The sequence below is a fragment of the Penicillium waksmanii genome (assembly GCF_028829765.1).
Source record: "Penicillium waksmanii strain IBT 27052 chromosome Unknown utg000005l:1.0-5232799.0:1.0-5237142.0, whole genome shotgun sequence".
NCBI lineage: Eukaryota > Fungi > Ascomycota > Eurotiomycetes > Eurotiales > Aspergillaceae > Penicillium > Penicillium waksmanii.
Genome location: NW_026643252.1, coordinates 1610993 through 1633613, shown reverse-complemented (window position 1 = coordinate 1633613; position 22621 = coordinate 1610993). Strand labels below are relative to the sequence as shown.

Sequence of the window (22621 nt, the reverse complement as noted above, 5' to 3'; positions counted from 1 at the left end):
TCACTACTCCTAGGGGGTCAAGCTCGCGATTTGTTTCGATTTAAACCTTCGCTCCCCCCTCCGCTTTGCACTATCCTATGGTGGTCTTGGCCTTATCGTCGTCTCAGACCCCCGCTAACCCACCAATTCAACTACACAGATTCTAAGGATCCCGACGGCGACTCCGAGATGGCCTCTTCTGTCGATTCTGTCCACACCGACTCCGATGGCGCTGGTAATGGTGCACGTACTCCGACACGTCAAGTTCACGCATCGGCTGCCACCGCAGCAGCAGCCACGTCGGAACTCTCCCCTCCAGGCTCCCAACCCCAAACAATCCCAGGCCTATCCACAGTCGGTGCCTTGGGATCTCTAGGAGAGCCTGATTCTACACAACCGAATGGAAAAGGCTTTGATGCGCCCATCGCATCCTGGAAAAGCAAACGTGCCCAGGAAGAGTATCAGCGGGCTATGGAGAATGTGATCGATCAAGACTTCAATTTGAGTATGTATATCCAGTATCGGCATGTCTAAATACTGTCAGCTGACAACTTGCTTGCAGATGAATTCGGAGATCCATTTGATGAGCGTGATCTGGAACAAAAGCTACTGTGACCATTTGACGGAACGGCATCCGCGATCTCTCATCTGCATCTGCGGCACCGTATCATACGAATTATGAGAAACGAATTTATCCCCGCCCTCTCTCACTACCTACTCTGGATATGACCGTATCAAAGAGTAATCTAGCAGCGCCCGTTGATCATCCGGGCTACTATATTCTCTTCGCTGGCTTAGCATTGCCTACAATCCTTTGCATTATGCAAATGAAAGATCCATGTGGCATACTTTCAAGATATTCCGAATGGAATTTAGCCGTCTTGCTGCCGAATTTAGCATAGAACAAGCAGGTATGGAGTTTTTTTTTTTTTTTTCGAGAATATCCGGAATGTGACTGCCTAAATCAAAGGGCGTTGGCTTCGATCAACGAACTCGCTCAAAATCCGAAAGTGCTCCCGATGATTGTATGTTCTGACTCAAATCCAACTTGAAGGCTCTACACTCTAGTCCTACCTATGTCCCCGTAAATATAGTATCGAATACATAATCCATCATACCACTGCGATATGAACCAAACCACCTATCCCACATTTACCCCCCCTCCCATGTTGATCGACGGGTCTCCTTTATTCCATAGTATCTTGAAACAGAAAGCCCGCGCTCACCTGGGTAGGTGCAAGTTCCTAACAAGCCAAGGCTACACTTGAACTGACACGTTGGCATTATACACACCGTACTAGTAGTATGTACCACTTCATGGCCGTTGTGGCCCAGCAGAGACTAGCGGCCGTTGACAGGGCAACCGCGCCTCGTTGAAAGCAAACCCGTCGAACACATCAGAACCATCGCCCCTCAGCACCTTTATACGATCTTATGGATTAAGTGCTATTGATCCTCTCATCGGCACACTTTATAATTGTTACTTGTATCTCCAATTCGCTTCATTTACCCCACCAATACGAGGGCTTCCCGACTAGAATTCCGTCACCCGTTTGACACATTCCACACGCGTCCACACCAACAATGGGCACAGATCCTGCCCAGCCGCAGGCGCAAGCATGGTGGGTACCATTTTTCCTCAATAATTCCGTTGTCTTGTTCAGATACCTTCTCCCCTGGAAGCAAAGAATCGCAAACGCCCCTAGATTAGGGGCTGCTCCTCACATTTCATGTTTACCACGACATCGATCCCGATCTGCTAAACCTCTGGCGCATTGTCACATCACACAACTAACCTCAAGTGCCTTGGCGCACACTTCTCTACAGTGGCCTCGCCGACTCAACAGACGATAATTCCTTCAGATTTACCCCTATTAAAGCCATACGAGCTCTGCCCCGTCTGTGGGAGCGCAAACCCGCTACACCCTTTAAGGGCGGACTGAAACCACGGAAACTTTGGAAGCGCTTCCAAACATCGTTTTCCAACATGCAAACCCTCCAAGACACGACTGCTATTATCGAGAGCGACGCACTGCAAACCGCGATCAATACATCCCAGGATTCGAATTATGTCCGCGGAACGAAACGCATGCGTGTCGGTTCTGAAGAGACTCAGAATCACACCGAGGCCCCTCAGGCCGGGCGTTCATTCTTCGAGACCAAATGGGACTCAGAGGCTGCTCGGAAAAAACGTAAGTGTCTAAGATGGGTGCGTCGTACGCGTCGCATAACACCTTTCCGTGCTAAATTTGCGTAATAGGGAAATTGCCCGACTCGCTCTTCGATATTTTCGACGAGAAGAAACAAAATACACCCCTCTTTGCCGGAAGCCAATTTGATGGACCAGCGGAAAACACCAGCGCAAACGAAATCGGCAAGCATCTTGAAAACGTGAATATGGATTTTGCGACGGCCACATCTTCTCGGCCTCTCGAAATGCTGCAAGGCCCCTCGAGGACCCCTGTATACCAAGACGACGCCCATGCTGAAAGCTCGGAACCTTCAGGTTCTGAATCAATGGCCGCAGTCGGCGAAGCGTCCAGTTTAGCAGCCGAGGAACAATCTGCAGATGTCGTCGAGGACCTACAGAGCGAAAAAAACAGCCGAAGCGGCACCGACACCCACCAAGGCCGTGCGAGGTTTGACGCAAGAACAGAAGGGGAAACTAGTACGCTCCGCATTGCGGAGCTCGCTAGATGGGGAGGACGCAGAGCTTCTCAATGACTTCTTATCGAAAGCCAAAGCAAAGCGTGCGGCTAAGGCAACACTAATGAACGCCCAAGAACCACATGTGGATGCTACCGAGAAGTCTTCGAGCTCCGAAGATTCACCAGAAGCTGAATGCGTAACTCCACGATCACGCCGGGCCTTGGAGGATTTGGATACGAACTCACCATCGCCAGTCAAGGTCCAGGTCTCGCCCTCGAAGAAGGGAGAGACAGTCCATGACGACGAAACTCGAGAAATCGTTGCCAAGAAGGATCTTCAAGACGATGAGCAAGCTCCCGCCAGTCCTGCATACCGGCGCAGCAGTCGTGTCAAAGCTCCCCCAGCAGAGGCACCCGTCGCGCCTAACGCAATTTCTCTTCGACGCGCCAAAGGAACCGAATTCGTTTTCTTGCAACGGACCGAAACCCAGGAGCTGGCTTTGGCCACCAAGCGCAACACTCGCAACAACAGAGGCAAATCGGTCATGCCCAAATACGTGCTTGAGGCGATGTCGCAGCAAAATGAGCCGTCGGAAGCTACTGAAAGTGATCGACCTGGACGGAAAGACCGAAAGGACAACAGTTACCGCCAATCACGCAAAAATGTCTCTTGGAACGAGGAGCGCCTCGCAGAGTTTGAGGATGAAGTGCAGAGCTCGGAATCCCAGGAAGAAGAGGTGGGTGCCATCAGCAAAAACGACGTCGGCGGTACTTCTCGTGCACGATCTGGAGCAAAGAAAACAGAGAAGAAAGCAGTGTCCAGCAGCCGCAGCAGCCGAAGCCAAGTACAGCAAGAGACTCGGGATGATTGTGCGGATGCTGCAAGCGGCCCGACCACTTCGACTTCTGCAGCACCGCGATCACGACGGGTGCGGCGCCTCGGCGAGTCGACGATGACCTCGAGCACCCCTATGAAAACAGGCAGTGGGCGGATCAGCAAGCCTCCCGTCGCTTCGACCCCCGCGGTGGCTGCTGTAGGGCCCTCAACTCCTACTAAGGGTCGCCGGAAGCTCGTTCCAAAGTCTCCCAGTTCGTCAATGCTTCCCACCCCGGCTACGAAGAGCGCCGAACAGTCTTTTGCCAGTGGAATTCCAACACGAAGTCTCACCAGCGAGGGGCCGAAGCGAAAGAGCATGCTAGAGGCCAGCGCAGGGTGTACGCCTATGCCGAAGCGGGTGCGAGCTCGGACTTGATTATCTGCAGCCGTAACTTTTGCTACGTGCTCTGGTTTAGGAGTGGTGTTTTTTTTGGCGTTGGCCATGGCTGATCATACTTTGACTGATTATTGTCAAAGCGTATAGTCCTGCTTATCCTATGGTCAAGGGCGTTTTGCTTGTTTTTCGAAGATACCAATGGCGCATTTCTGTTTCTCTGTTTCTGTTTTTACAAAGCTAGTCTTTTTTTTGTGTTTGATATTTCAATGCACGGGCTTTGGAGTATGTTCTTTCTGCGTAGCTGCACATGTACTTGACAGAAGATGCACTGCACCACGCCATCTGCAAGCTGACGTCTGTGTCGCTTTCTATGCATGGCAGATTTTGACTCATGGTGCTCTTCGGGCTCACTACTGGTAGTATCTGATAACGAGAAGATACGAGGCCATATAGAATCATTAAAGATTGATCACCACGCCTATATGTATGCTGCCTAGATACCCCATCTGCGGGGTAAGTCGAATCCACCCCCGCGAGGCAGTCGGTTGAAACGAGACGCTACCCCGGAGATATGCCAATGACAACTTTGGAAGACGCTAAAGATGTTCGGGCCTTCGCTTTCCTCGTTGATCCAACTGGGGAAACTAGAGCGGACCATTTGCCCATGGAACCTTTGGACCTCCATCCAAATTCGGACATACTTCGATTTCCAAGAGGTCGTGGTACGCCTGTACGGTATCCCGCCAAGCACGCCAACAAGCCATCAAAAAGCCACTGTATCGCCCCGGTTTGAGAAGACGCTCCTTTTCAAACCGCAACCGGGATTTCAGCTCGGCTCTGGAGTCGGATTTTAGGTACTCCGTACAAGCATGGACCGATATACCCTTGATCCTTGGATCCCGAGGATGTATACTCCGTAGTATCACAGCTCTAAATATACTGGTAGTTGTCAGCAAACCCAAAACAAACTTCTTCTATATACGATGACTTCCATCAACTAATCCATTAGAGACTTATCCTCGAACAGGTAAACGACCGACTACCTGCCGTTCCATATCCTGCCCCTCCCCCGCTCATCACCAACCCAACCTGGTGGGATTGGGAGTGGGAGTGGGGTACCTGAACCATATGCGGAAATATGTGAGACTTCAGTACCGAGTACTGCTTATACGAGATGCCTGGGTCTGCGCAGAGTTAATGCACTCATAGAATCCTACCCACCATGGGTTTCAAGAGTTTGGAAGTGCCTGGGCACTCGCCAATGAACATGCGAGAAGATTCTTACTTGATACCACCGTCGCCATCTCACTTTAATCTGACACTAGGCTCGAGGTAGACGATGCCTCATTCGGATACTCGGTGTTAAATAGGAACCGCATACGGAGTACTTAGTACTAGTTACTACTAGAACTAGTTAGTCAACCTATTGAGGGCTACGGAGTACTAGTAGTATATCCTTCAAGTTTCCACCTTGACTGCCACTCCGGCAATACCCGGAGCTCGACAGACACGCTATACTATGTACGGCAAGGTGTTAACGCTAAGCCCTGAACCTCCGTGGCGCAGGAGGGCTCCGAGCCACACAGCGGGATGGCATTTTGTTGTCGGAGCACTCTGCTCCTGTCCGGCCTGTTAAATGGCCAGACGGTGCTGCATTGGATGGTGTAACCCTGCCAAGGGAAGTATTGTTTTTGGCTACATTAGTTGCTCGGCTCCGAGTCGTTCCTATGTACGCAGTACTTCAAGGTGAATCTCGTATGCCTTTCAATAGAGTTTGCCTTTGAGGGCTGAGGGCTGATTTGGCGTTGGCAATGGCGTTGGAAATGGCGTTGTTGGGCTAAGGAGGCTTTCCGCATTTGCGGGATAGTTTCCTTCCGAGGTCCTCCCCTGTCTCTTAGCAGGGGATCAATGCGGCATTTGCATTTGCGTTTGTATTTTGTCAAATTTACAACTCGTAGAATAATACATTGTTGTACTGTATGCGAACTCTGCAAATTTGCTCATTTTATCAAAACCTGTTGAATTGAAATAAGTCTCAGTTTGGGAGGGGGGATTTATCGCCGATCCTCCTGCGGGGTAAGTAGAAAAGCGGAACAGAGAGAGTGTGAGAGAGAGAGAGAGAGAGAGAGAGAGAGAGAGGGGAGGGAGAGTGAGAGTGAGTGGAAAGTAGCTGCTTGCTCATGGATCTCAATTGCAAACCGGTTTGTAAAGATCTACGAGGATTATCAAACACAAACCAGGGTTGTAGGAAAAACTCGGATATATCTTATTCATCTATTCGTTCGTGTTGGATTCATTACACGTTCCCATCCAAGAAACCCTTAAAACTTTTGGGTATCATCCTCACGCTCTTGCTCTTGTGTTCATAATTTCGCATGGATTCAAGCAGACAGGTTCTTGGCAGTCTCCTCGGGCCAGACATCGTAGCCGAAGGTGTCCTTCATGTTGACGAAACGGAAGTGACGGCCCTTGGCGACAGCGTTGATAGCGGCGAAGTCGGTATCGCTGAGCTCAATGCTCTTGAAGTTGGACTCAATGCGCGCGGGGTTGGAGCTCTTGGGGAGGACAACGTAGCCGCGGCGCAGACCCCAGGCAATGAGGACCTGGGCGAGGGTGTTGCCGCCCTTCTGGGCAACCTCGTTCAGAGTCTTATTCTCGCTGACCCGCTCACCGGTGGTGGGGACCTGGTTCTGCGAGCCCAGAGGCGAGTAGGCAACGGGCAGAATGTTCTTGTTGAAGCAGTACTGGACGAGCTCCTCGTTGGGCAGGAAGGGGTGAATCTCGACCTGGTTGACGTGAGGTGGCACCTTGGCGAACTTGGCCATCTTCTCGAGGTCGGGGATGGTCCAGTTGGAGACACCAATGGCCTTGGCCTTGCCCTGCTCATAAATCTTCTCCATAGCGCGCCATGTGGGCTCGGGGTTCTCGGTGAGATCCTTTAGGATGACGTACTATTTTCCAATATTAGTGGGGGGAATAGCTTCCACAAGCTCAAGGAGCTTATGCTCACCTTTCCGTCAGGGCCAATCTTGGGGGTCTCCTGGGTCTCCTTCTCAGCGGCAATGGGCCAGTGAATCAGGAAGAGATCAACGTAGTCCAGACCAAGACGCTCGAGGGAGTTGTTGATCGACCACTCAACATCCTCGGGGCGGTGGAGGTGGTTCCACACCTTGGTGCAGACGAAGATATCCTCACGCTTGACGGAGGGGTTGGCCTTCAGGAAGTCACGGATACCCTCGCCAACCTCACCCTCATTGAGGTAAAACCAGGCACAATCCAGGTGACGGTAGCCAGTGTTCAGAGCAGTGGTGACGGCTCTGTAGGTCTCGCCCTTGGATCCCTCACTGGCGAAGGTACCGAAGCCAACGCCGGGGATCTTGACGCCGTTGCTCAATGTGAAAGTTTTTCCGCTAGACATGATGGATGTGATTGTGAAGTCAATTGGGTAAATAGAATTATTGAAAGGGAAGAGAGGGAAGAGGAGGGAAGAGCAATTAATAAGGGAGAGGTAAAACGGCAGCAATGACGCTGTTAGCGGGCGAAGGTGGGGTGGTGGTGCTGGTGGTGGAGGGGTACTGCTGGGACAATGCAATAGAGAGAACCCCTCCTTAGCAACACTCATCAACACCCATCAACACCAAAAACAAACTGTCTGAACATCATCTATATTATCGATTTCTACATAACCCCGCGTCGATCGTGCCATACAGTTTCCCTGATAGCACCCTGTACACTGCCAACCTGAGGCTAGCCCACGCCGAGAATGTCAAAAATTCCACGCGTAATTTTCAGAAATCCAAAAAGCGCGCCATGACATCACCTTCACCCCAAAACGGTGTCGAAAGCGTTTGACCCGCCCGATCGTCATCGGCTCCATCGATCTCATGCGGTTCCACGGGCGAACTGTGCTCCTCGCCCAATGAGCCATTTGATACGGGTGGGAGAGCCTTCTTCGGCCTTACTCTGGCCACTCGGCGTGCTGAACGGCCTCTCGTCGGCCCACCGAGACCCGTCGACTACCATTTTTGACCAATCAATGACTCTCAATTCGACTTACCCGGAGCAGACCTGCCCAGCTCCTGCCCAGGCCCTTGCCCTGGATGTTCTGGGGAGGAGGTAGTACTCCGTACTCCGTACTGTGTATACTGAACGTGCCGTGTATACGGTACGCGGAGAAACATCAGGGCAGCCACCGTGACGCAGGTACCCTATACGGATTACAGCCCGCGAATTGACTCCAGACCACCACGGACCACCCGGCCGCAGCAGCATCGGCAAGACCCTGTTGTTAACATATGACGATAATTCTTAGGGAGTAATCATGTTTTCCCGCAAAGTGGATCCTCCCCCTCTTGTAACCATGCAGACAATAGCATCGATACCTGCGCCGCATCTTGTTTGCTAGGGAATTGAGTGGTATTAGAACCGGTATGAGATTGGGCCTCTCTCTGTATATATACGCGGCTGCCTTCTCCTGTTCAAGATTTCTCGTTTTCTCCTCTGTCTTTTCCTCTCTCTCTCTCTCTCTCTCTCCCCATATCTCTCTATACTATCTCTCTCTTTATATCTACCTTGATCCATCATCTAATTGGGTCCTGGTCTCTTATCCAGCGACTCTCTTCTTGCCCCAAAGATCAGCAGATCCCTCCTCCACTTCCCCGTCTCCACCTTCCTACCTTCAACCCCACTCAGTGTGCATATTATCACGATGCCTCGTTTTGACGATTCTGACTTCGCGGTTGTGTCTGCCCCAGGCACTCCTCGTGCTGAGGGCCCGAATCCCTTCGCGGCTCTCCGCCCTGGTGTCTCGAGAGGCAACAGTACTCTGGCCATCCCCGGTGGAAATGGAAACACTGTTGAGATTCCTGCCTCCCGCAGTTCGATCAGCGATGCCGCTGCGTTGATGCACAACTTGAGCCTGTCGCCCTCGATGAAGGAGCGTCGCGGTTCACGCAACTCATTTGGAACATCGCTCCCAATTCCTCGTTCTCCCCGTCACTCTCGACTATCGTCGAAGCGACCTGGCGTTTCTCAAGACATCCTGGCCTCTCAGGTCCAGGACATGTCCAAGGAGAAGGTTGCCGCCGCTAAGAATATGGCTTTCGCTTTTGATATCGATGGTGTGTTGGCACATGGCAACGAGCCTATCGAGGAGGCCAAGCTGGCGCTGAAGATGCTCAATGGCGATAATGAGCTAGGTATCAAGATTCCCTATATTTTGCTCACCAACGGTGGAGGTAAGACTGAGATTGCTCGTTGTGAGCAGCTAGCTGGGCTTTTGGAGAGCCCTATCTCCACCGACCAGTTTATCCAATCGCATACTCCTATGCAGGCCCTGGCTGAATATTACGAGACCGTTTTGGTGTGCGGTGGTGAGGACTTCAAGGTCCGTGAGGTCGCTGAAACTTATGGTTTCAAGAATGTTGTTCACCCTAAGGACATTCTGGCGTGGGACCCTACCGTTTCCCCGTGGGGTATCTTCTCTGAGAAGGATCGCGAGAACGCTAAACCTCGTGACTTCTCCAAGATGAAGTTCGACGCTATTCTGGTCTTTGCCGACTCGCGTGATTACGCCACCGATTTCCAGATCATCATGGATCTGCTCCTATCTGAGAACGGCAAGCTTCTCACCCGCGCTAAAGACCCTGTTGCCAGCCGCATTCCCATCTACTTCTCGCAGGGTGACTTGGTGTTCCCTACCAACCACAAGGGACCTCCCCGTTTGACTCAGGGTTCTTTCCGTATCGCCATCGAGGCCCAATACAAGGCCCTCACTGGTGTTGAGCTGGAGCGTGTCGTTTACGGCAAACCTGAACGTGCTACTTACACTTATGCCGATGAGGTACTCAAGAACTGGATGGAGCAGATCCATAACGAGAACACATTGCCCCAGAATGTCTACATGGTGGGTGATAACCCCCAGTCTGACATTATTGGAGGTAACATGTACGGCTGGAACACCTGCTTGGTCCGCACTGGTGTCTTCCAGGGCAAGGAGGGTGAAAATGACGCTCACAACCCTGCCAACTTTGGCGTCTTCGAGAACGTCCTTGAAGCTGTCAAGGCCGCCGTCCGCAAGGAGCTTGGCCAGGATTTCAAGTTGAAGTGGAACCCTAAAGTCAACCCTGTGCTTCACGGTGATGATTCTTCAGCCGTCGCATAAGCAGCTCAATATCGCCACTTGGAGCACAACACCTAAACAACACATTACGATATAACACGCCGAGCGACATTTGAGACCCATATCACCGGCGTGATTTGCGATACTGGAAGAGCTTCCCTTTTCTGGTGTTGTCTTTTTTGGCATTTTTAGACAGATAATTTACTTTCTCATTTGTGCCCCTCGTGTTCCTGGTTGAAATTGGGGTTCAAAGCTTGCTGATATCTACCTTCACATCTATGGTCGTCTTTTATTTCTTTGATCTTGCGTTTGAGCTCGAACTATCTTCATTTTGATTTCTCCATGAATACACTTGATGTGATTTAGACTGAATATTCCATTCTTCTTGTTAAATTATTATTGATGAGACTGCTGTAGCGAAAGAACTGTTGAGCAGTATCCGCAAACAGCCTCATCGGCCACTGGACATACAATTCAGGAGTATCTCTGATTCAAATCCTTCCACGCGTATGGTTTTCTACAGTTATCTGCTATCGCCCCTTTTCACTTCTCGTTTAGCTCTTTGTAGGGGGCATGATTGACGAGCTCGGGCAAACATGATCCAAGATAAAGAATGCATTTTCGAATACTCATCATAGTAGTACGTAACCACCAAGACTAGCGCCGGAATATGAAATGAAAGTTATTTTCAGTTTCCGTCAAGAAATCGCAAAGTGACTTCAATTTCCTACTTGGTCTTTCGCCATACACCCTTCCATTTTCTGCATCAAGACAACCCTAATTTCTCGGTGCGAAGCGCGAAACGAGAAAAGTTTTAACCAAGACATTGAACGTTCTAGAGCCTTCGAGCTGAGACGAAAACCTCAATACGGAGGGGAAACAAAGAACAATCCATGGATATAGGGATTCAGAGCATGTGGCAAACAACCGAGCTCAACCTGAGATAGTTCAAGTAGCCGTAATGGCCCGGTATCCAGTAGCCAGCAGCCAGTAACCAGTAACCAGTAAATAGTACTCATTATTCAGAAATTCCACTAGTTGTAGGATGGCTCCTTCCTTTCCGATCGTTGTTTGCTTGAAAAACACGGGATCGCGGAACCGCGGAAGAGCAATTGGGGAATCAAAACACGGGATCGGGAGGGCGGGAATCGGGTAGCTGCACGATGCTCTACCTGAGTTTCGGTGACGGTCTCGGAGTCTCTGTTTCTCGGGAATGGAGTAGTTCATGCGTAAAGGAGAACAAGGTTGTGGCGGGCTGTATGGTCAGGGGCTTTGGTTTTGGGTTACTGGGTGATGTGGGTTCGGTTAATACAAGAGTTGTATGAACGGCCAGGAATGAAATGAAAATTTACACCGTATTATTCTCTTAATATTTGAAAACTTGAGTATTGGTGGGTGCTTAGTAGACGCGTGCTGTTTCTCAGGTATAGGTGAAGGTATAGTTACTAGTACTTCCGTATCCACTTGTGGTCCACAATGGCTTTTTAGCGACTGGCTCCAAGGTTCTATACTTTCTGTAATTTTGTATCTAAGGCTTTATCTTTCCATTGGAAATTGTCCTTTTTGTGTGGTGGTATGTAAATTGTGTCAACTATATAGAGTCCTAGTATGATGCTTAATTTACTACATCAAGGACATTTCCCGACGGAAACTTGAAGAAATTACGCGGCGTCCGCAGCTTCAATTAAAACTCCTGTCAATCATGTTCAACTATAGTACTAGTTGAAATTGAAATTGGAACTAGGGTGTATGGAATACTATGCTAGCTAGTGGCCCAGTAAGGAGGCAACAGCACCCGGTAGCAAGGTAATGTGCACTTTCTATAAAATATTCTACTTTCACAACTTGAACTTATACTAGTTAATCCTCAACTCTTAAGCAGTAGGCTAGGAAAACATAGACTTGAACGCGCCTACAGATTCGCCTACTGTAAGTCTATCCAACCTATCCTCCCCAAGCAAGTAGATCTGCGGCAGACCGGGTACACTCCCTTCCCCAAGAGCCATTCGGGCTATTCCTTCACCACATAACCAAGCTTTGTCCATTCCATGTCCATTATATCCGGCTGCGATCCATTCTCCTTGGCCCTCCCGACCGGATATTGAGGATGGAATTCGACCAACAATTGGACAGCCATCAGAAGTGAAGGCCATTATCCCAGACCAGACCTGTCGCACTTGATGGGGCTCCACATTGGAAAATATACTTGGAAGCACTGTCGAGAGCTTTTGCTGTGTTGTTTCCCCAACGGCCGAGTCATCACTAGTAAGTAGCTCTGATAATTTCTGACATTCGCCTCCAATCCAGATCTCTCCTGTTTTCGCATTCTGCTGCACATAGTGATATTGAGTATCCCAGGCATCACTTTCCGGGCGGTAGGTAAATTCATTTACTGAGGACCAAGAGAAACGATCTCCCAACATAGGAAAGTCAGGGCCCGGTTTCTGCACTGACATGGTACCGCGAAGAGGGTATATGGCTCCCACCAGGTTCGGTACCAGATGACCCGCAAAGCCATTTGTGCAATGAAGGATTTTGTGCGCTCGAATAATGCCCCGGGGCGTGGCAATTGAATACGGCAGCGATTCCGCTTGATTGAATTTGATGGTTTGGACCGGCGTGTTTGTCTGTAATGTAAAACGACCCCCAAACTCCGTCAAAAGTTTTTCGAAAATTGCAGTGATCAGGCGATAGGGCCATACTGCGGCTGCACCGTGCTGCTCTACCAAACCAACAATGTCGTCTTGGAAGGAAAATTCCTGCCATCGATTGTTAGACACTAGCTGCATAAGGATTCTGTTAGACAATGAAAGAAATGACATACCTTTATCCGATCCTGATCTTCCACGAATCTGAATTTAATAATACTATCTGGATATTCTTTCACAAGTAATTTCACGGCAGCCTTGAGACGCTCCATAGTTTCAGCTTTGGATGTAGAAAGTCCTAGTACGACGTCCCGAAGCTCTGTTGCTTCGCGGTCGTTCTCGACCAGGCTCGCTGCAACCTCCCTCAGCCGGATAGCATTGGCTTCACTGAAACGGGCCGTCTCAAGAGCAGCTTCTAGGCCATGTGCATCCATATTGTGGGCAAAGCTCTCGAGAATATTGGAGCAGATGTGCCCACCGTTCCGACCAGTTGCCCCGCTGCATGTCTCTCGGGCTTCAAGAACAGTTATGCGCAGCTTGGTGGCGTCTGGGTGATGCAGTAAGGCATGGGCGGCACCACAGCCAGTGACGCCGGATCCAATGATGACAATATCTGCTTCCTTGGCGAGATCTGACTGTATGCTGGCAACTGTCGGATGAGGGGGCTGCTGCCATGATGATTGCGTTGGGTTTGGATTGGGCAAGCCTGGGGCCAAGGTGATTCGCTCTTTGACCTGAGCGGCTATGTCTGTTTACTCTTGGATTAGCCATTGGCGTTGAAATCATTTGCAGATCAAACCAAGTGAAGACAGCTGACTCGATAAGTTGCCGCTTTTTAGAGCTGGAAAGATGATAAGGAAATATGGGAGCGGGGTCATTGGCTTTGACGTACCAGTTATGTCCATGGTGATGAGCTGGGAAGCGCTGTTAGAAGAAGGTTCAAAAAATTAGTAGTGAACTGTCACTCAAACTGGCTTGCGATGGGACTTAAATATATGGGATTGGTATCTATTTGCCATGCGCGGGCTTGTATGTCAATCGAATCAAAAGTACCCACGATTCGAGCTTTAATAGAGATTCTGGCTCGAGTATCCAATCAAAACATGGAAAATATGCCGGTCGCTAGCCAGATCAAGCTACTACCAAGCCCACTCGCCATCTATTCCAGGAATCGACCAGTAACTTCGGAATGCGTTCTGATTGCCTGGATTTTAGTACACATTATTCACCAATTATGTGTCGAGAAAGAAGCCGGTTCCTTGACCACACTTTCTCCACGCTATGTGTGAGCAAAATGTTACATGGGTAACCTTCGTTTCCCTATGATAGAGTTAGAAAGGGTGGATCGGCTTGCCTCTTAAACTAAGGTCTGTGGACCACAACCTACCTAGAGCTCAGCACGGCAGATGAGAACCTTCAAGTATTAATAGCCCGTTGCCTGCATATATGGAGATGTCTTCGTTTTTCCTCATGGTAATCACCAGGAAAGACATTGTAGTCATTCAGTTCCAGATAGCACGCTCGATGAAGACCGTAGCATTGTACATGCTGTGACGCATGGGGAAACGAGTCAAGAGAAGTATAGGAGTGCCCGGGTGGTGATTCTCATGAAGAAGATCGACTAATATGGTGTGCTGACCACTCCATCAAGAATAAGTTGCCAACCCACCCATGTCTCTTTCAACCAACTATCCGCGATGTTACCATAGAATCATAGTTAGCCGTGCATAATTTGAATTTCGGGTGAAACGATGACACACTCATACTTTTTCAAGACTTGCTGCAGTGATGTGAGAATGAGCCAAGACGTCCACAAAGCAGCAAATTATAACACCATATGGTGAACCTGTTTGCTTAGCGAGTGAACAGCGAAAATGATCCTCATCCAATCAGTCTTCGTGGACTCAAATCATTTATCAATACTAATTTCGCGGGTTGTCCTTGCGAAGACTAGCACTGAAATCTCGCTCCTTCCGAACTGGTTCCATAATCAAGTAACTTACATGGAATATACGACTCCTTACTAATCAATACTGGTGACTGATGCAAAGAAATACAACTTGAAGCGAAAAGAAACAACTACAGTTCACGCTTCTATGATAAATATCTATTTTCCCATTGTAAAATAATCAATTTTCATAAAAGACCAGCTAACACATAGTTCAGCATGATATCACAGTACTATACATACATAAGGAGAGTGCTTGGGGGCCGTGGGGGATGATATACATGAATGGCTAGCTGGTCAGTATGCCCCATTGAAAGACATCATCTTGCATTGGGAATTCCTACCTGGTCGGGTACCCACCTGATTGACCACAAGATTACTCTAAGATCTTATGAACAGAAATAGGCTCAGAAATCTCTCAACTGCTACTTAGAGGCCGTTTATTATGAGACAACGGGCTGTCATGAAACTGACGAGCACATATTGGGAGTCGCTCATCATTTTGTGACACAAGGCTCAAATGCTCGCCTTACGGGGCCGGCACGCCAGGGTTGATAGCAGGGTAGGTGATCCGCGATGGGGCGATTCGAATACGATTCGAATCTTGCTGATGGTGTGTTACTACGGAGTACGGAGGACATAATTGCCTGACGAGTCGGCAGACCATTCTTACTTTGGAGATGAAGCGGAGGCTCTCGGTTGGGTGCTTGGGTGCTTGGGTGCTTGGGCTCCACCAAAATGCCGATGCGACGCATGCCGGGAGTGTTTCCGCGCGGGTCATGCGGACAGCGGGTTGATTATCCGAGCTCCTCCTGCAGGATCGAGATTATTCTTCGTTTCCTTCATTTTGAGAAAGATAAATAAAAGGAGTTCAGCAGGGGCACAAGGGGGCTATCAGGGGGTTGCAGGCCAAGACTCTCGGCGGCGCGCCGGCATTTGTAGAGGGTGAAACTATTGTCTTGTCGACATCACTCCGTACTGATGATCGAGATCGCCGGCGCTCCGTAGTTCTCCACGGAGAGTCAAGTATGTACTCCATACGAGTAGATAGAGTAAGAAGATGCAGATCCCGTGATCCACCCTGCAACAGTGTCTTTGGGGCCGCCCCTCCAAGCAATTTACTCCATAGTCCGCCGTCTTGGCGCGATTGGAGGCATTATGCCGACAGTCGGCGGGCGATGTGTCCTTGTGGATTTGATATGCAACGTACGGAATACGGAGTACGGAGTACTGCTTTAACAGTATTATTGGATGAAGTGGTTCTAGGAGTTCTGCGAGCTGGCATTGGCGCATAACGTCATCTAGCATGTTAGTCTCGCAGCCGACCGGGGCCAACTACCTATTGTACCTAGGGTATCCCCGATGACCCCGATAGCGCCGGAACTAAGCCTTTGCCAATGCAGCTTCATCGGTTGTACTCTGTACAGTGGACTGGAGACGCAGTGCTAGTCAGCATCGCGAGGATCATAAATTCAAGGACACATAACTAATGGGCCGGTTGTAATGTGAAGATGGGGAATTCCCGAGATCCCAGGTCCCGGGCTAAGACCGAGTCCGAGACAAGACAAGACAAGACCAAGACCAAGACCGGTGGAATGCAGGGCCAGGCTAGGCAGGGGTAGTATCCCAGAAGCTGGTTTGATTTGGCTTGAGAGCAAGAGAAAGTCAATGCCAGTCGGTAAATGCTAATGCTCGAGAGTGAGAGTGAGAGTGAGAGTGAGAGTGGGAGTGGGAGTAGGACTCGAGTAGTAAATTGGAGCGAAGCAATATGTGGACTAGTTTACTCTAGTTTACTTTTTTTGGAGGAGTATAGAGCAGATCAGGTGATTTCTATTTGGTAATGACAACCCTGGAACCGCCAAAGGTCCCACATGATCGGCCGCATTGACCAATCATTTGTAGAGAATCTAGTTAGCCTTACCTAACAAGAACTCAAACGTGGCCGGCTAGTCTGGGGTACATTTTCTTTTCTTTTTTTGATTATTTTTTACTTCCGTCCTCAATGATTACGAGTATACATCAATACTAAAGGTTGCACTACCCTCATACAGCTCGGAGCCACTCCCTCTAACCGAGTGGTCGCTGACCAGCGCATTGATCCTCAATGGAAGCTACCGGTGCACTGGAGGCGCCAACGGGGAAGGAGCACTATACCAAAAACGATGATTTTCCTTATGTCATAGATTGCTCTCCCGGGCGCAACCAGATCCGTTGGAAAGTGGAAATGGGAATGGGGCAGGTGATACCCAGAGATCCTTGGAACACCCATTTTGATCCCGTGCTTAGCATTTTTGTACTCCGTATGTATGTACGAGTATTCGGGAAGGAATCAAAGAGTCTACAGACACTGACCCTGACACTGACACGGATTCTATACACATCGACAAAGAACCCCAATGTCGACATGCTTTCGCTTACAGACTATAAAAATCGGCAGACTAGAAGAAAAGAGGAAAAGAAAGAAACCCTCCGAGGAAAGATAAAAATGATAAAAATAATACATAATAAATAATAAAAATAAAAAGACCCAAAAAAAGACAAAATCGGCTCTGCAGGGGTAGCTTGTTTAGTTAACCGCCGCTGGCCGAATGACTCTGCAGTACATCCGCCACCTTCGCCTCTTGACCCCAACACGGACATCTCTGTCTCTAACTCCTCCTACTTCTCCTCACTCCCGAATCTTCTTCCCATTCTGATTCCTCCTCCTTCGTATTCCTCTTTGATTCCTTGGTCCATTCATACTTCCCTTCAGATTACCTACTTGTCACTTTTAAGTGGCACCACCGGTGGACACTTGCCCACCCAGCCGTGCAACGCCGGTTCGCCCTTTTCCGTGACTAACAGCTTCGACTTTTCCTTCCCCGCCGCCCCTCTTCTTTCTTCTCTTTTTTTCTTCTCTCTTGAAGCCCTAACCTCCCCTTGTTCCCATTGACCGACTGCCTCTTTTCGTTAGGAATCCGGGGAAGCTTCTTCTAGTCTCGTTTAGTTTTGCACATTTTCTTTTTTTCTTCTGTTCCACTATTTCCCAAAGGTACCACTGAGCCGCGTGCCTAGGGCCCTTTATAGAGGGCCCGCTTTCACCATGGCCTCTCCCACCACTGCCACTGGCACTTCTCCCCCTTCGCACTCAAAGCCTTCTCTCCCACGCTTTACGATTCCCTGTGGTGACCACTTTCATTCGCGCGACTCCTCGCCCTCCTCGTGTGACACCCCGGACGGCTCGAGATCCAGCAGTCGCCGCCGCCCGTCCTTTGGCTCCATCAAAGAGGACGCCGACGACGGTACGTTTGTTTTGCCCTTTGTGTGCGAGGCTACCTACGAGGTCACTCGATGTACTTGACTTAGCCCCATACTGATGACTGCAGATATTGCGCAATCTTTCGTGGACACTCACCACCTCTCCTTCCCCCAAGGAGCACTGCAAGCCTGCGCATCGGGAGATGCAGCCAAGCCCCGACTTCTGTTGTCCTTGTGGTGGATTTCTAGGATGGAAGCAAATTCGTCTGGGCGGAAAGAGCCTGAGTCGTAGTTATGGAGACCTGCGCAACATCGGCAACAAGCAGGCGAAGGGTTGGGCGTGGGAGGATACCGAAACGGGAAGGGAGCTGATGCCTCCCAAAGCCCCCGCTGTGGTCGAACTATCCCAGCCGCCTCCTGGCACATCGGCTCTCGAGAGGCTACCCCCTGAGGTTCTTGGTACGAAATATCCGGGAGAGAAAAGAGGAAGAGAAAAAAAAAAAAAAACCAAGATTTATATGGCTAACCGATTATCAGATCAAATTATCTCGAACCTGGCTGTGGATTTGCCTCCCAATGGCTATACTCCCCGCAATGTTGACCTGATCTCATGCCTTCTGACCTCACACACCCTGCATGCAGCGACTCTAGGCGTCCTCTACCGCAACATGACCTTCCCGCACTCGATCATCTTTTCAAAGGCCCTTAACCACATGTCGCAGTACCCGGCACTGGGCACCTTGGTCCGCCGCCTCGACTTCTCACACTTTACTTCTGTCGGGTTGGGTCGTACTAAGCAGATGAACGCGGAGATTCAAAACTTGACCTCGCGCACGCTTTTGAAGTGCTTGGACCTTTTGCCCAATCTGAAGGAATGTCTGCTGCAGGAACATCTGGAGGGTGATCTTAGCGTGGAGGTTATTCGGAAGTTGTTTATGGGTTTGCCGAACTTACGTGCTGTGGATTTCTGTGGTTGCTCTACTCAGGCCTTTTCTCAAGTCTTCACCGAGGCTCTGTCCGCAGGCCCCCCTTTGCCCATGAGCCTACCTAGTATGAAACGTCTCTCGCTCCACGAATGTAGTACCATTCCAGCACCCATGTTCGATCAATTGCTTTCACGACTGATCAACCTGACGCACCTCGATTTGACCCACACCCAGGTCAACGACTCCGCCCTTGCGGCCATCCCGGAGACTGCTCGCATCAGCCACTTGGGCTTGTCCCGGTGCACACGTCTGCGTAGCTCCGCCTTGATCGAATTCCTGACCACTCACCCTGCCGTTTGCGAATCACTTGTCTACCTGAACCTCTTGAATGACCCGACGCGATTCCGTTTGCTTGAGGAGGAGGATGTCTCGGCATTGCTGCCCAAGCTCCCTTCGACTCTTCGGTCCATGAACCTGGGTGGCGCTAAGGTTACCTCTGAGCACGTGTCCCTCTTGATCCCTCTGACCAAGCACCTGCATGAATTGGGTCTCAGTTCGGCCGATCTCTCAGTCAAAGACGTGAATACCTTCTTTGCCAAGGACGACAACGCAGCTCCAAGCACACTCTGCTATCTCGACCTTGCCAAGGTGCCACAAATGACCATCGGTGCTATCTTCAACACAAGCTCATGCTTTCTACTATCCGAGCAGAGCTATCCTCTGCAGGTGATCGAGTTTAGTGATAAGATTATCACACCACTCCGTGAGCGTGCCAAGACCCAGCGTGTGTCTGTGGGCTGGACTGTTCGTGATCTAGGCCGCCGCGGTTGGTATGTTCGCGATCCCGCATCGCTGCCAAATGAGCCTTTGGACGACGGTTACCGCTACTGGAAGATGGGGGCGCGCTGGTGGGGCATGCGCAAGATCCCTATGGCCGTCGGCGATGTTGGCGGCATCTATGGACACTATATGTTCAAGAAATGATTCTGGCTGGCACTATGCTTCTTCTTTTTTGCCTTCGCAAAAGTACCGCTCACCGCCACTTGCATTTCCTCTCTGATCTGATTCTCTCTTGCTCTCTTATCGATGGCGTGGTGTCAATACCCTGGTTTTTGTCTGCTTTCTGCCTGCTTATCTCTTTTTTCTCCGCATCTTCTTTCACTCATGGTACTATCTCGGGCGGGTTCTCTTTGATTTTTATGAATGATGATATCCGGTCTATGCATGGCGGCGCGCAACATGGCTTACGAATTTCGGCATTCCAGCTCCTTGCTTCGGGTTCGTTCTCTCAATCGCGTTCTGCAGGTTTTGCATAGCATTCAGGATTTCCCTCAGCGTTTTCTGTTTTGTCAATCTGCTTTCTGGCGTTTTATGTGATCGATTGAATGGCGTACCCACATCAACTCTGCTCATACTCACTTTACCTATCCCAAAACTATTTACTGTTCAACGAAACATTGTAGCTTAGTAACAAGACCAATGGATAATAGTCCCTAGAAACGTTGTCTTGGCCTTTTAATATTCACTCAATCAGCATTGGTCATCACTTGAAAGGTTTAGGATATTATTCGCCAGGTGATATATCACGTGATGATTGGATAAAGAGCTGCGGCTCTTCTTTTGCCTAGTTGCATTTACTTCACCCGCTGTCTCTGCGCGTCGAAGGTCTCGGTCCTTCTTCTTTTCAGCTTCACCCCAGGGGACTGGCTTATCCCGATGGGTCGTTTCGCTGTCATTTCCCAGGACAGTGAGAGCCGTCGAGAAACGTGACGATGGCACCTCCCAGCGGAGCCGCTTCTTACAAAAAGAAGGATGGCATCTTGACGCTGACCGCAGATGAGCAGACGCTCACCTGGACCCCAGCAGTAGCTGGTGCTTCAGCTCTCTCGATCCCGGTGACTACCATCTCGAGTACGCAGTTGTCCTTGATCTCCCGTCGAGCAACCTTACGGGATTTGCGCTGACTCGAATGACTAGATTTACAGCAAACCCCCGCTTCAAACCCGAAAGTCATGCTGAAGATCTTCGTTTTGGCCACCAACGCTCCTCCGAACAGCACCGCCGAAGCATATGTCTTTCTTTTCACGGCCGGTCCGGAAGCCCGCCCGCAGGCTGATGCCCTCAAAGACACACTTAGCGCTCGAGTCAATGCGGGCAAACCGGGCACGCCTTCCCAAACGCCGACACCCGGGGGAAGTGGAGGGAGTATGTCGGCAGCCATGGCGATCGCGAATGCAGTTTCTTCGGCAGGATCGGCGAAGAACCCGTGGGATGACGACAATCGATTGAAGGGAGACGTGGAATTACAGCAGTCGCTGCTGAAGGCGGATTCAACGCTGCAGCGAATGTTCATGGACTCCTTGCACACAAAACCAGAAACACTAGGTTCGGCACAGTTCATGTCACAGTTCTGGTCGACTCGATTGCACCTTCTCCGGGCACATGCCATTGAGCGAGCGCAGACAAGAGGCTCGTACAACGTTTTATCGTCATTGAAACCGCGCGTCGAGGAAAATGTGACCCGATTGAATATCAGCAAGGAGCAAATCCAGCTCATTTTCACGCAACATCCTCTCGTCAAGCGTGTATACGACGAGAATGTGCCGAAGTTGAGCGAACAGCAATTTTGGTCGCGATTCTTTCAGAGCCGACTGTTTAAGAAGCTACGCGGCGAGCGCATCTCTGACGCAGATGCCACAGATCTTGTGCTAGATAAATACCTACGGGATGATATCGCGGACATGAACCGCGAGGCCAATATCCCCCACTTTTTGGATATGGCTGGCAATGAGAGCCACAACAGCCAGCGCCGTGGAAACCGACCAGATCTGGACATGCGACCTTCCGGCGTGGACAAAGTGCCCATTATCCGGACCCTCAATAACCTGAGCGAGAAAATCATGGCTAATGTCGCACCAGCTGATGGCGATTTGAGCGCTCCCATTGGTGTGAATGAAGAGGCTTGGAAGAAAATGCAACTACGCGATCTTCGTGGGGACGAGGAGCAATCTCGTATTGCTCTCAACATCAGTGATCAGAATCGCTTCTTCTCCCATACCCAGGAGGATGACCAGAAACGGGCACTCAAGCAACAAGACCCAGACAAGATCCTGAATAGTCTCCGCTCGGAGATTGCGCACAGTTTGCCACCGGGTGGAATAACGCCGCTGCAAAAGCTTGTGGACCCGGGAGATGATGAAGATGAGGAGATGGAGGATGCGCCTGCTAGCCGTCGACCCGCTGGGTCCTCGGCAGCTCTACACGATGCATTTGTCCAAATTTTGGGCGCAGTACGTGAAAGGCGCACCCAAATGAGTGAAGCATCCACATCCGATACCTGTGGCTTACCGATAGCACTCTACGACCGGTTAACGTTGACCCACGCGACATCCACGGAATTCTTGAATCAATTCTGGCAGGCCTTTCTCTCGGGCAACCCAGAGCGTGCTGGTGAAGTGACCTCTCTGACGGAGTCATTGCAGCGCGCAAAGGACCGTATTCAGGCTGTCGCAAATGACGCCGAGGCAGAGCGACAAATCGAGGTCAATCGCCTCAAGACTCATGCTCGCGAGGTCTATGAAAAATCCGGAAGGAAATTGAAGATGAATCTAGCGGGAGTGGAAGGAGGGCAGAAGGTTGTCAATCAGCTTCTAGGGCCTACATTAAACGCCTTAGACCTCGCATTGAATCGGTACAAGACAGCTCTGGCGGAAGAAACGAAAGAAGCCGCTTCGTTGGCTGTGTAGATGAGACGACGTTTGCAGCAGAAAAGGAGAGGCGTTGGTGGGATTGAAAGAATTGTATAATATATCACATACCATGGTTTACTTGCCCTTATTGCATTGATTATCTTCCATACTCATGTTTCCCTTGTTGTTCCTTAGCGCGCTCTTCAAAACT

The 22621-nt window shown here is 50.1% G+C and overlaps 7 protein-coding genes across 7 annotated transcripts; 5 read left to right on the top strand and 2 right to left on the bottom strand.

Annotated features, from left to right (window-relative positions):
- Positions 1–168: 168 nt before the first annotated feature.
- On the top strand, positions 169–594 carry N7481_005525 (uncharacterized protein; the record flags this gene model as incomplete). The annotated part of the gene is made up of 2 exons (XM_057264744.1): positions 169–484; positions 542–594. The coding sequence occupies 2 exons, from the start codon at positions 169–171 to the stop codon at positions 592–594; spliced, it is 369 nt and encodes a 122-aa protein (XP_057122464.1).
- A 969-nt stretch (positions 595–1563) lies between these two features.
- N7481_005524 (uncharacterized protein) lies at positions 1564–3880 on the top strand (the record flags this gene model as incomplete). The annotated part of the gene is made up of 4 exons (XM_057264743.1): positions 1564–1601; positions 1807–2171; positions 2240–2611; positions 2649–3880. 4 exons carry the CDS (start codon positions 1564–1566, stop codon positions 3878–3880), a joined length of 2007 nt encoding a protein of 668 aa, XP_057122463.1.
- A 2342-nt stretch (positions 3881–6222) lies between these two features.
- On the bottom strand, positions 6223–7259 carry gldB (putative glycerol dehydrogenase (GldB); the record flags this gene model as incomplete). The annotated part of the gene is made up of 2 exons (XM_057264742.1): positions 6223–6792; positions 6852–7259. 2 exons carry the CDS (start codon positions 7257–7259, stop codon positions 6223–6225), a joined length of 978 nt encoding a protein of 325 aa, XP_057122462.1.
- A 1290-nt stretch (positions 7260–8549) lies between these two features.
- Positions 8550–10004, top strand: N7481_005522 (phosphatidyl synthase; the record flags this gene model as incomplete). Its single annotated transcript, XM_057264741.1, has 1 exon — positions 8550–10004. One exon carries the CDS (start codon positions 8550–8552, stop codon positions 10002–10004), a length of 1455 nt encoding a protein of 484 aa, XP_057122461.1.
- Positions 10005–11848: 1844 nt separating this feature from the next.
- N7481_005521 (NAD(P)/FAD-dependent oxidoreductase) lies at positions 11849–13515 on the bottom strand (the record flags this gene model as incomplete). Its single annotated transcript, XM_057264740.1, has 3 exons — positions 11849–12721; positions 12787–13358; positions 13503–13515. The coding sequence occupies 3 exons, from the start codon at positions 13513–13515 to the stop codon at positions 11849–11851; spliced, it is 1458 nt and encodes a 485-aa protein (XP_057122460.1).
- A 4125-nt stretch (positions 13516–17640) lies between these two features.
- N7481_005520 (Leucine Rich Repeat domain protein) lies at positions 17641–19705 on the top strand (the record flags this gene model as incomplete). Its single annotated transcript, XM_057264739.1, has 3 exons — positions 17641–17880; positions 17924–18254; positions 18333–19705. The coding sequence occupies 3 exons, from the start codon at positions 17641–17643 to the stop codon at positions 19703–19705; spliced, it is 1944 nt and encodes a 647-aa protein (XP_057122459.1).
- Positions 19706–20493: 788 nt separating this feature from the next.
- N7481_005519 (TFIIH subunit TFB1 family protein) lies at positions 20494–22467 on the top strand (the record flags this gene model as incomplete). The annotated part of the gene is made up of 2 exons (XM_057264738.1): positions 20494–20632; positions 20699–22467. The coding sequence occupies 2 exons, from the start codon at positions 20494–20496 to the stop codon at positions 22465–22467; spliced, it is 1908 nt and encodes a 635-aa protein (XP_057122458.1).
- Positions 22468–22621: the final 154 nt, after the last annotated feature.